General features: G+C 37.2%; 1 protein-coding gene across 5 annotated transcripts in view; it reads left to right on the top strand.

Annotated features, from left to right (window-relative positions):
- The window catches only part of ARFIP1 (ADP ribosylation factor interacting protein 1), an 84,359-nt gene that overhangs the window by 44,152 nt on the left and 27,605 nt on the right, over positions 1-12,602 (top strand). For 3 of the 5 annotated variants that reach the window (XM_059697825.1, XM_059697823.1, XM_059697824.1), the window contains 2 exons: positions 988-1,209; positions 10,932-11,089. In XM_059697825.1, the coding sequence (XP_059553808.1) occupies positions 988-1,209; positions 10,932-11,089 (380 nt within the window). The remainder of the gene's footprint in view (positions 1-987; positions 1,210-10,931; positions 11,090-12,602) is intronic. The other 2 variants (XM_059697827.1, XM_059697826.1) reach the window with 1 other exon arrangement.

The raw sequence follows: 12,602 nt of genomic DNA, 5'->3' as shown, positions 1-12,602 counted from the left end.
GGAAAGTCATATGAAACCAATAGGAGAGTGTAATTTGGTATTATTCCTTAGTCATTAGTAGTCCAATATTGTTCTTAAATCAATGCTAATCAGTTGTTTTAAATAAGCTACCAAATGCATTAAGCTTAAAATATGATTTTGTGAGAGAGCTTACCTGGTAATATATGAATTAGCTAGATAAATCTTAAAACTTCCTCTGATTGCCCTAACCGGTTTGGCTCAGTGGATAGAGCATCAGCCTGTGGACTGAAGGGTCTGGGTTCGATTGCGGTCAAGGGCATGTACCTTGGTTGCGGGCACATCCCCAGTAGGAGGTGTGCAGGAGGCAGCTGATCCATGTTTCTCTCTCATCGATGTTTCTAACTCTCTATCCCTCTCCCTTTCTCTCTGCAAAAAAATCAATAAAAATATATTTTAAAAAAAACTTCCTCTGATTAGTAGTAGTTATTAGACATGTCTGGTAAATTTACTTTCTTTTTTTTTAAATTTTGTTTTATTGCTTAAAGTATTACAAAGAGTATTACATATGTCTCCTCTTTTTTTCCCCCTTGACATTCCCCTGGCCTCCCCCACCTCCCAGTGTCTTGTGTCCATTGGTTTTACTTATATACATGCATACAAGTCCTTCAGTTGATCTCTTACCCCGCCTCCCCAACTCTCCCCAGGCTTCCCACTGTAGTTTGACAGTCTGATCAATGCTGCTCTGCCTCTGTATCTATTTTTGTTCATCAGTGTATAATGGTCTTTATTATCCATAAATGAGATCATGTGGTATTTTTCCTTCATTGACTGGCTTAAATTTACTTTCTGAGTCCTAATGAACTTGTAAAAGGGCACTGACAGTTTTCAGTTTGTTAGTCTGCCTTTTGTGAAGCCAAAAGTGATATATGCCATATGCTCTAGCATTTTACTTTGGATTGCTGTATTATTTTTTTTTCTTTTGTTTCTTTTTTTCTTTCTAAACAAAATGCATCTTTTCACTTTTAGTGCACTCGACAAATTATCTCTGAAAAGCTAGGCCGTGGGTCAAGAACTGTGGACCTTGAACTTGAAGCTCAGATTGATATATTAAGAGATAACAAGAAAAAGTATGAAAATATTCTAAGACTTGCTCAGACATTGTCAACCCAGCTTTTTCAGATGGTACATACACAAAGGCAACTTGGAGATGCATTTGCTGACCTGAGTTTGAAGTCACTAGAACTCCATGTAAGATTATTTTAAATGACTATGGGGTGGGGGGAGGCGAGTGGCGATAGGAGTATTCTAAGAGGTAGTTTGTTACATTTCTGATTTGCGGAAGTCTTAATCAAATTCGAATCTTTAGGTTTTTTAAAAGATATCCTCCTATATAATAAAACCCTAATATGCAAATCGATTGACCGGCAGAACGACTGTTTGCTATGATGCACACTGACCACAAGGGGGCAGACGCTCAACGCAGGAGCTGCCCCCAGTTGGGAGGCAACCAGCAGCAGTGGCAATTGGGGGTTGTGATCAGCCAGCGGGCAGCGCCAGGCCACCAGCCAAGCCAAGGTGGGTGCCAGTGGGCCCCCCCCCCCCGATTGTTCTGCCTGCTGGTGGCCCCGCAGAGGGAAGCAATTGGTGGCGGGGGGCGGGGCCGGCGAGTGGGCAGCACCAGGCTGCCAGCCAAGGTGGGTGCCAGTGGGTGCCCCCCAATCGCCCTGCCCACGGGTCGCCTCACAGAGGGAGGCAACCATAGGCCGTGGTGGGGGACACAGCCGGCCAGCGGGTGGTGCCAGGCCGCCAGCCAAGGTGGGTGCCAGCAGGGCCCCCCTCTCTCCCCCCCCCCCCCCCCCGCCCCGATTGCTCTGCCTGCCAGTTGCCCCACAGATGACCCTGATCGCCGGCCAGGCCTAGGAACCCTACCCTATACATTGGGAACAGTCTCTTAGATTTAAAAATTAAAACATGACAAGGTTACTCTAACTCTGAAAAAACAGGATGATGCAGTGATGACTTGCATGGACTCTGGCTTGCACATTTTGCGGTCAGCCCTGATTCTGACACTTATAACTGTGTGACAAAGCCAATTACTTAACTTCTCTCTGCTTCAGTTTTTCCACCCGTAAGATGGGGAAAATGGTACTACTGCCTCAGAAGGATCGTGTTATGTACTGCTTTTTATAATCAGGGCAAAAAAATGTAGCTGCCCATACAACAGCAAGATGCCCTTCACCTGTATGAAAAGTATGGTCACTGGTGCATGCAGCATCCCGTATTGCAAGAGGGGTGTCCAACTGCCAGTTTAGGCCCTACATCCCCCGAGGGGTCCTGGATTGAGAGAGGGTGTGGGCTGGCCTAACCCCCCCCCCCCCGCATGAATTTCATGCACCAGGCCTCTAGTCTAATATAATTTTTAAGAAGGCCCAACTGACTTGTGTCAACATAGTGAACCAGTTGTACTCTAGAGATGTCAGCTGGAGGCTTCAGGGGAAGGGAACTTGATTGGAGGGAAGGAAATGGAATACTCAGCCTGCCTGAACCTAGAAAGAGTCATAGTTATGTATAGCTGGGTGTGGATAAAATGTAAATCTGCGCGTCTATTGAAAATTCACTCTTACCTAGTCTCCTATTGTCTTGAACAAGTAGTAACTTGCTTGACTGGATTTGTGATATACTTTTACTGAATCATTAGTATAAATTGTGAGTCTTAGAATGAAATTATTTTTCTGCATACATTTCTATTCAGCAAAACATTTCCAACAATTTCATATGATATCTTAAGTGACTCCTTTTTGTCTTTTTTTTTTCTCTCACCTAAGGGTACAGAAATCCCTTGTATACAGACTTTTAACTTCAAGAGTTAGATAATATAGAGTATTAAGTCATTTCATAATATCTAGAAACTTGGACAAAGAAAGCTGGCTAGAGATGGCAACATCTATCTATATAAAAGCCTAAGTGACTGACGTCTGTCCGTCCGACCAGCCGGTACATATGATGCACACTGGCTATCTAAAAATAAACATTGACTCACACGTGTATAATACATATAAAGCTCTCACTGATGCCAATCGCACGCATGTGTTTCCATCTATCATTGTCGATCGTGAATTTGGTTGTTTTCATTGACATTCTGATGCTGAAAGAAAGCGGCGGCATCAACAGAATATGTCTGAAGACCAGCTATTGGCACAGCTATCCCCGTCTGACACTGGCCTCCCATTTAAATTAATTCAAAGACAGTTTCCCGTGATGCCAGCTTTTGGAATGACTATTAATAAATTACAAACTCTAGACAGAGTAGGAATATTCCTACCTGAACCTGTTTTTAGACATGGTCAGTTATATGTTGCTTTCTCTCGAGTTCGAAGAGCATGTGACATTAAAGTTAAAGTTGTAAATACTTCATCACAAGGGAAATTAGTCAAGCACTCTGAAAGTGTTTTTACTCTTAATCTGGTGTACAGGGAGATATTAGAATAAGTTTAATCAATTTATTAGTCATTGTTTTTATCAATGTTTTTATATCATGTTTTCGTTGTTTTTATATCATGTCTTTTATGTTGTTTATATATTATTTTCATATACAGTTTTCTCATTTTCTTTCATCTCTGACACTTCTATTATAGAGAAAGGGCAATTAGCAATATTAAAATATTTCTAATTAATTTCCTTTCAATGTGCACGAATCCATGTACCAGGCCACTAGTTAATTATAATAGTTAACAGATTGGGGACTTACTATATGCCAGATACAGTTCTAAGCAACTTGGAGATACATTTGCTGACCTGGCTTATATATGAATTAACTCAACTAATGGTCAGTCATAGCTAATAAATACTTTTATTACATTTCTTTGTATATGTGAATTCTTTTTTTTGCAGAATTAAGGGTTAATAATCCTCAGTACTCAAGTCCATTGGACTCAGTTTTAATTTTTGAGTTTTCTGTTTGAGCATTTCTAACTCTTCGTAAGAACTGGTATTTCATGACTTTTATTCTTTCTTCAAGGTCTCCCAGTGAGAAAATTTACTTCTTTTTTTTAATAGAATAAAACTTTTTATTTTGCAACTACCATATGGGTTCATAAGAAATCATTGACACAGTATGGGATCTTAATGATCTTATTTTTCTATATCTTAAAACATTTTGCTATTTCATCACCTTAGGAATTATTTCATCACTATTCATCAGTTATTTCCAACCATGTTAAAAATGACTAAGATAGCCCAGCTGGTGTGGCTCAATGTGTGAGCATTGGCCTATGAACCAGGAGGTCATGATTCAATTCCTGAAATGACTAAGATAATAAAACAAAAGAAAGGCACCATTGCCTAGAATGATACAATAGTGAGAGAAATATTTTTTGTTTGTGTTGCCAACAAGAAATCTGGAGAAACCATTTTTGTGGTCTTTTTTTAAAAAAAAAAATTCATGAACACAATGGAGAACTTAGAATTTTCCATTTCCTGCCCATAATGGCAAAGAGAAGATAATACCAGAGGAAGATATTTCACAATTATTAGATAAATCAGAAGAGGGTTGCAAAGACTCAGCAGTATTGACTCTTAACAATAATGGCAAAATTGATAATATAAGTGAAATCTTAGTTTATGAGTCGTCTGATGATATCCCAGAAAATTCATCCTAAATCCAAGGGTCAGTGAGTAACAATGTATTATTAAGGACAAAAAGGAAATGTGGTATTGTATGAGTCAGGATTCTCCAAAGAAATAGAACCAGCTGGATGTGTGGATATATAAAGATTTATTTTAAGAGACACAGCGGACTCTCATAGCCAGTTAGCCTGGAGGTCAAATCACCCCCGGTATTGCCATCAACAATCAAGGCTTAACTACAACAAGACTGCGCACAAAGACCACTAGGGGGTGTACCAAGAAAGCATAAAAAATGCGGAGACAAAGAAACAGGACAAAACTGTCAATGGAGGATATTGAGTTCAGAACCACACTTTTAAGGTCTCTTAAGAACTGTCTAGAAGCTGCCGATAAATGTAGTGAGATCCTCAAGAAAACTAATGAGACCCTCGATGTTATGATAAAGAACCAACTAGAAATTAAGCATACACGGACTGAAATAACGAATACTATACAGACTCCCAACAGCAGACCAGAGGAGCGCAAGAATCAAGGCAAAGATTTGAAATGCGAAGAAGCAAAAAACACGCAACCAGAAAAGCAAAATGAAAAAAGAATCCGAAAATATGAAGATAGTGTAAGGAGCCTCTGGGACAGCTTCAAGCGTACCAACATCAGAGTTATAGGGGTGCCAGAAGATGAGAGAGAGCAAGATATTGAAAACCTATTTGAAGAAATAATGACAGAAAACTTCCCCCACCTGGTGAAAGAAATAGACTTACAGGTCCAGGAAGCACAGAGAACCCCAAACAAAAGGAATCCAAAGAGGACCACACCAAGACACATCATAATTAAAATGCCAAGAGCAAAAGACAAAGAGAGAATCTTAAAAGCAGCAAGAGAAATAAACTCAGTTACCTACAAGGGAATACCCATACGACTGTCAGCTGATTTCTCAACAGAAACTTTGCAGGCCAGAAGGGAATGGCAAGAAATATTCAAAGTGATGAATACCAAGAACCTACAACCAAGATTACTTTATCCAGCAAAGCTATCATTCAGAACTGAAGGTCAGATAAAGAGCTTCACAGATAAGGAAAAGCTAAAGGAGTTCATCACAACCAAACCAGTATTATATGAAATGCTGAAAGGTATCCTTTAAGAAGAGGAAGAAGAAGAAAAAGGTAAAGATACAAATTATGAACAACAAACATGGATCTATCAACAAGTGAATCTAAGAATCAAGTGAATAAACAATCTGGTGATCATAATAGAATCAGGGACATGGAAAGGGAATGGACTTACTATTCTTGGGGGGGGAAAGGGGTGTGGGAGATGCGGGAAGAGACTGGACAAAAAATCGTGCACCTATGGATGAGGACAGTGGGTGGGGAGTGAGGGTGGAGGGTGGGGTGAGAACTGGGAGGAGGGGAGTTATGGGGGGAAAAAAGAGGAACAAATGTAATAATCTGAACAATAAAGATTTAATTTTTTAAAAAAAGATTTATTTTAAGAAACTGGTTCACACAATTATGAAGACTCAGTACATAAAGAATCTGCAGGGTAGGCTGGCAAGCTGGAGACCCAGGGAGAGCTGCAGTTTGAGTTCAAAGGCAGTCTGCTAGCAAAGTTCCTTCTTGCTCTGGGAGGTCAGTTTTCTATTAAGGACTTCAGCTGATTGGATGGGACCCATTTACATTATGGAGGATAGTCTACTTTGCTTACAGTCCATTAATTTAAATCTTAATCTTATCCAAAAGCACCCTCACAGAAACATCCAGAATAATGTTCGATGAAATATCTGGATGCTGTGGCCTTGCCAAGTTAACACATAAAATTAACCATTTCAGGTATTTTCTTTCACCTAGTTAGTCGTTCAGCAGGAGTGACTTCCATCATGCAACATTTTGGGTCAAGAATCTGGACCATCCTATTTTGCTAAAAAGACATGATATATTCTTCTTTTATGATGTTTGTGCACCGAAATGTGCTTGATATGATTTGTCAGTGAACAAATGCTCAAGGCAAGTGTGTATACTTAAGTGATTTGAAGGAAATAGAAAATTCATTGGCTTTAACATCCTAATTGATGTTTATAAATGTAAAATAAGTGGTAAACTAGCCCTGGCCAGGTGGCATGGTTAAAGCATCGTTCCATATACCAAAAGGTAGCCAGTTTGATTCCTGGTCAGGGCACATAACTAGGTTATGGGTTCAATCCATGATCAGGGTGCATATAGGAGGCAACCCATTGATGTTTCTTTCTCTCTCTCCCTTCCTTTCTCTCTCTAAAAAAAAAAAAAAAAATCAGTTAAAAACACATTTCCTCTGTTGAGGATTAAAAAATAATAATGATAACGGTAAATTAGAACCTACTAGAGATGTATTTGAAATCTGGAATCAATATTTTCTGGATGGATGTTTTTATATCAGGGTTTTCCAGAGAAATAGAACCAATAGGAGATAGGTATATAATATATACACACACAAGGAGATTTATTTTAAGGAATTGCAGGGGTTGACAAATCTGACATCTGTAGGGTAGGCCAGCAGGCTGGAATCTAAAGCAGGATTTCTATGATACAGTCTTAACAGCAGAATTCCTTCTCCTGGAAACCTCAGTCTTGTTCATAAGGCTTCAACTATTTGAATGAGGCCACCCACATAATGGAAGATAATCTCCTTAAAGTCAACTTTAAATCACCTCTCCAATGTTTATCATTATAAATGTTATTTGAATCAACAAAATCTGTATCTTCATAGCAACATTTGGACTGGTGTTTGACCAGACAAATGGACACCATAGTCTAAACAGGTTGACACATAAAATTAACTATCACAACCCTTCATTTCAATTTAGCACATATGGACATGTTCTTAAACCATATTTAATTTCAAAATAAAGACAATAAGAAAGTCTTTTCCACCTATCATGATGCAACTGTCCTGCAGACTATTTAAGACATATTAACTCTTTCCCCAGAAGAGGATGCAAAGTCCTTGGGTAACGTTCATTTTTTTCTTTGATATACTATAACTTAAATACTATGATGTAAAGTTAACATATACTGTGTTACATGATAAAGGGATAAGAGAGGGAAGGGAAAAACAAAGGTATTTATACACACAAATGTGTTTAAGACAAAATAAGAAAGAAATACTCATTAAAAGTATAGTCTTTATTTCTACAAATGTCCACATAGTCATAGCTGCTTCCACTACCCATTCTATATTGCATTTGCTTTCAGCCAGCCCCTCAGCCATCATGGTTCTTTGCTTGGTAGGGTGCCCCAAATCATTGATATTAGTCATAAGGCATAGGCGTACTATGAGACGCCCTAAGGCAGTGTTCGGCAAACTGTGAGCCACATGCAGCTTTTTTGCCCCTTGAATGTGGCTCTTCCACAAAATATCAACTTCTGCGCATGGGCCACGAAGTTTCAATCGCACTGTACATGCACGCCCGCACGTGGTATTTTGTGGAAGAGCCACACTCAAGGGGCCAAAGACCCGCATGTGGCTCGTGAGCCGCAGTGTGCCAACCACTGCCTTAGGGATCACCTATATTCCAGGCACACTCTTCCTTACCTGCATTGCATAGCAGCAATCCAGTTTTCCTTTGGTAATCAGGATCACTCATGCCAGCTTGCAAAGTTACTCCCTTCTTTGCCTGTTGATTCTTTTTAAAAATATATATATATATTTTTAGTGATTTTTAGAGAGGGGGGGGATAGATTTTTAGAGAGAGGAAGGGGGGATTGATGAGAGAGGAACATCATCATCCATCAGCTGCCTCAGGCATGTGCCCTGACTGGGAATCGAACTGGTGACCCCTTGGTTCCTGGGTCAATCTCAACCTCTGAGCCACACCAGCCATGCCTCTGTTGATTCTTTATGAGGATAACTTAGCAGGGTGCAGTAGTGAAGAGATGGTGTCCACTGTCTCCCACCTTGTGCTGTATTAACTGAGATCCGTGGAAAATACTTAACTCAGGGCTTGGCACTTACTGGCATTACATAAATTAGGATGGATGTGATAGTTGTTGATGGGATTATGGCATTTGGAAGTTGAGGAAAATTTAAAGATTAGTCCACTTCTTTCCTTTTTTAGAGAAACAACCAACATCTACCAGTAAAAAAGCTGATGTCCTAAGGGTAAATAGGAAATGATATTTTAACAAATATCTGTCATCTGTCTGAATCTTTATACAGATTATCTCATTATACTTCTTATCAGGTGTGTATGGGAATGATCTTCTTTTTATTAGTAAGGAAATTAAAACACAAAGAATTTAAATTATTCACAAGAGATACAAATCCAGTCAATGGCAGAATCAAGATGTGAACTTCCAAGTTGTTTGAATTACCAAACTAGACTTTTACCATTTTATCCCATGCCTTCTGACTCCTAGTTCTGTTATACCACGGCACCTCATTAAATTGTATTTTCTCAATTTAAAGGGTAACATCTACATCAAAATTAGGAAAGTTCACACAACCCAAGTTACTGTCAATTATCAATTAATACTTATATTTTTTATTGCTCTGTATTATTGTTTAAAAGAATGCATTTGTTATCAATTACATAATAATTTATATTACTAAAACTTGATGTTTTAGAACAAATCAGATGTTTTAATTATTTAGTCCTAAGTTTAATGGGAAGTGCTGTTTATTTACATCTGATAAATTTGTATCTGGTAGATGTAAATGATGTAGGAGCTGCCAAAGAATAAAAAAATTTTTTAATATTTTCAAACTTTGTTCTCTCCATATGTAAAGTAAGCACATTTTTAGATCAGGGAATTGGACTGGTTTTCCTTCTTCGGTGGCAGATTAGAACCACAACGTTGTTCTTGATGTATGTACTCTTTTATTTGTTTAGTTTATTTGTAATTACTAAGGCAATTCACAAAAATATGTAAAATGTCTCTAACAGAATAGTAACATAAATTACCAACTAAATGAAGTTTAGGAATTATGTTTTATCATATTTGCGGTGCCAAAACATATTTAATTATTTATGTATTTATTCATATTGCATGTACATATGTATATTTCTTCCTAGTGTCCTAATTGGTTTATGTCTTTTACTACTGTATCTCTTGTAAAAATGCTTTTTTATTCTAGCCAGTTTTCAAATTATACATTAAAATCTTAAGTTTTATACACATTCTCATCACAGAATTATAGGTGAGATTCACATTCATGAAACAGAATAGTGGCAGTTTACTCCTCCTGTCTGCTTTGAATTTAGGCCAGTTTTTCTCATCTATAAATATAGGATTTCAATTTCTGCAATATACTATTTCTGCTGCTGTTTCATCTTACTAAGTTTTAGTTTTTTGTTTGTTTTTAGTAAAAGAGCAGCCTTCTAGATTGTATAGATTTTCCTCAGTCCAGCATATAGAGTACTGGATCTCTAAATGGAAAATACTTTTAGCATAATAAAAATAATTTTACTTTCCTGCTATTTATTAACTGTTGAATATGTTATCTCCTAAAAATTTAATTATAGCTATAGCACTAGTATTAAATTTGCATCTTCTAAGATTCAAGTTAATTTAATAGTACATTCTCTTCAGCTAAATTAAAAATTTTTATGACAAACTTCAGAATTCTCGAATTGAGTGATACATCTTACAATATGGTCAACATTTTTATTTGGTCTGATGTGTTCCTGATAATCTGTTAATTAATCAAACTTGGACTGTAAAGCTTTTACTGCTGAAAATTTAGAGTTAGTCCTTGCCATATCTGAAGGAGCCATGTATAATGTTGCTAAGCCAAGATTCAGTTTATTCAGAGAAATGAATTCATTGGTGTCGAGTGATCCTTCCTCAGCTGTATGCCCAGATAGACCTGAGCTTGGGCATCAACTGGTCAGTAAGTTTACAAAGAAATGTGTATTATTAATATTTATACTTCAAAGAGATTTAGTCAAAACACAAAAGCGCAATCTATTTTATGTCTGAAAGTTTTAGCCAATTGTTACCTAATTTGGTTGTGAAAGTTATAGTTTCTCTGATTAATAATCTGCTATATTTTTCTTCCTAACAGCTGTGCTTACAGTATAATCGAAACAAAAAGGAGAAATGAAAATACTCTTTCTAGTACAAAGTAGTTTAACTTTTAAAATTATTTATTTTGCTATGCATCTTTGCTAACGACAGTTTTGGTTTACTAGACTTTTCTGGTAATAATATAGCTAGTTATAATTTAGATTCCTATTTTTTTAAACATTGACAGAAAAATTCTATAGCTAGAGTTCTAAATCAAATAATTTCCCATTAGTGATATTTGAGAGTTTTAAAATAAATTTACTAATTTATTACTAGATAAGTTAAGGTGACTTTTTGTTTTAGGAAGAATTTGGCTATAATGCAGACACCCAGAAGCTGCTGGCTAAAAATGGAGAGACTCTTCTTGGAGCCATTAATTTTTTCATTGCCAGTGTGAACACTTTGGTGAATAAAACAATTGAAGATACATTAATGACTGTGAAACAGTATGAAAGTGCCAGGTTGGTATAAATTTTCATTATATTATCTCTTTTACAGATGGTATGCAATTCTGTAATGGTTTTGTTTGTAAATAAGAGAAACCAATTCTGGCCAGTATGGGCAGTACATGAATGTATGAGGTTATAGGATAGCCTATGGAGCCAATAGCATGGCAAGAGAAGAGAAAGCCAAGATAATTCCTCAGAAGAATCTACTTAGGACCCTGATGCTGGGTACCCTTGGTACTTGATGCTGCCACAGCTACCATAAATAATTTCCAAAAGACCCCTGAATATTTGCTTCATTGCCTTTAAGGTGCCCGAATGAATCTTGGTCATGTGCCCAAACCCTGGCTGCTAGGGAATAAGGAGATGAAGGCTCTCCCAGTTCCAGCTTCCTTAGAAGGGGACAAGGCCTTGTGTTCTACCAGGTAGATACTAGATGCCCTCTATAATCTGTCCTAAGCCTACCTTTTCACCCTTATTACCATTGCTTCCCACTGTAAGCAGTTGACTGCTTCTGCAGTAGCCAGACTTATAGTTTCCATTTCTCTTGAATTTACAAGCTCATTTCTGCCTCTTTGACTTTGTTCATATTGTGGATACCAACTCCCTAATCTTCCATTTATCCAGATTATAACCAGCCTTCAAACTCTTTCAAATTTTACCTTTTATATAAATTAAATATTTGCCTTATATTGTCATAGCTGTGTATAATGCAGTGTTTTCATACATTTTATATACACACACTCACACACACAATTTCTCCATCTCATTACCATCCTATTAGGTAAACAAAGTACATATTAATAAATACTTATAAATGTCTAAAAAGTAGCAGACCCATGATAGCAGTTTTCAACTTTTGATTCCAGATTCCATCCCCCGCCCCCCCTCCCCCCACACCTCATTCAAAGCCCCTTGAAGTGGTTTCTTCTTCTTACCACTTGAAATTTTATTTTCTGTTATACTTTTTGTAGTGTAATTGAAGTGCAAATGTTACCTTCTAGAAGTTTAACTTTACTTTTTGGCCTCTGGCCCTAGTTTAATGATGTGAGAAATGCTTATGAAAACTAAATTCATCTAGTCTTTTTTTTTTTTTTTTTTTGCAGTTAAGTGCTTATTCTTAAGTATGTATTTTCTTTTGCTTTACATACGTTAAAAGCCCAAATCACTTGGAAAGTTAACTTTGATCTTTCCACAAGAAGAGATGCTTCTATCCTATGCTATGTTTTCAATTTAGTATTAACTCATATGAGATTCTTAATGACTTGGGAATGAAGGTTAAGACAAATAGCTGTGGTTGTCTGGTGGGAGGAGGAAGGAGAAGGGGCTCAGTGCCATAGTTAGATTTTGGACTTTTTTTTTTTTTTTTTTTACTTTATTGTTTGAATTATTTGCTAACATAGTATTAAAATCAGGAGGTGGAAAAGAAGAAACAGAATCTATCAATAGGATATTCCTCAGTAACATTGAGTCTCTCAATAAGATATCTTTCAGTAGGAATCCCTTCAATAATATTTCCATAATTGGT

The sequence above is a fragment of the Myotis daubentonii genome, chromosome 5 (genome assembly GCF_963259705.1).
Source record: "Myotis daubentonii chromosome 5, mMyoDau2.1, whole genome shotgun sequence".
NCBI classification, from domain to species: Eukaryota; Metazoa; Chordata; class Mammalia; order Chiroptera; family Vespertilionidae; genus Myotis; species Myotis daubentonii.
The sequence above is the reverse complement of the archived record's forward strand: the minus strand, read 5'-3'. Positions and strand labels throughout refer to the sequence as shown.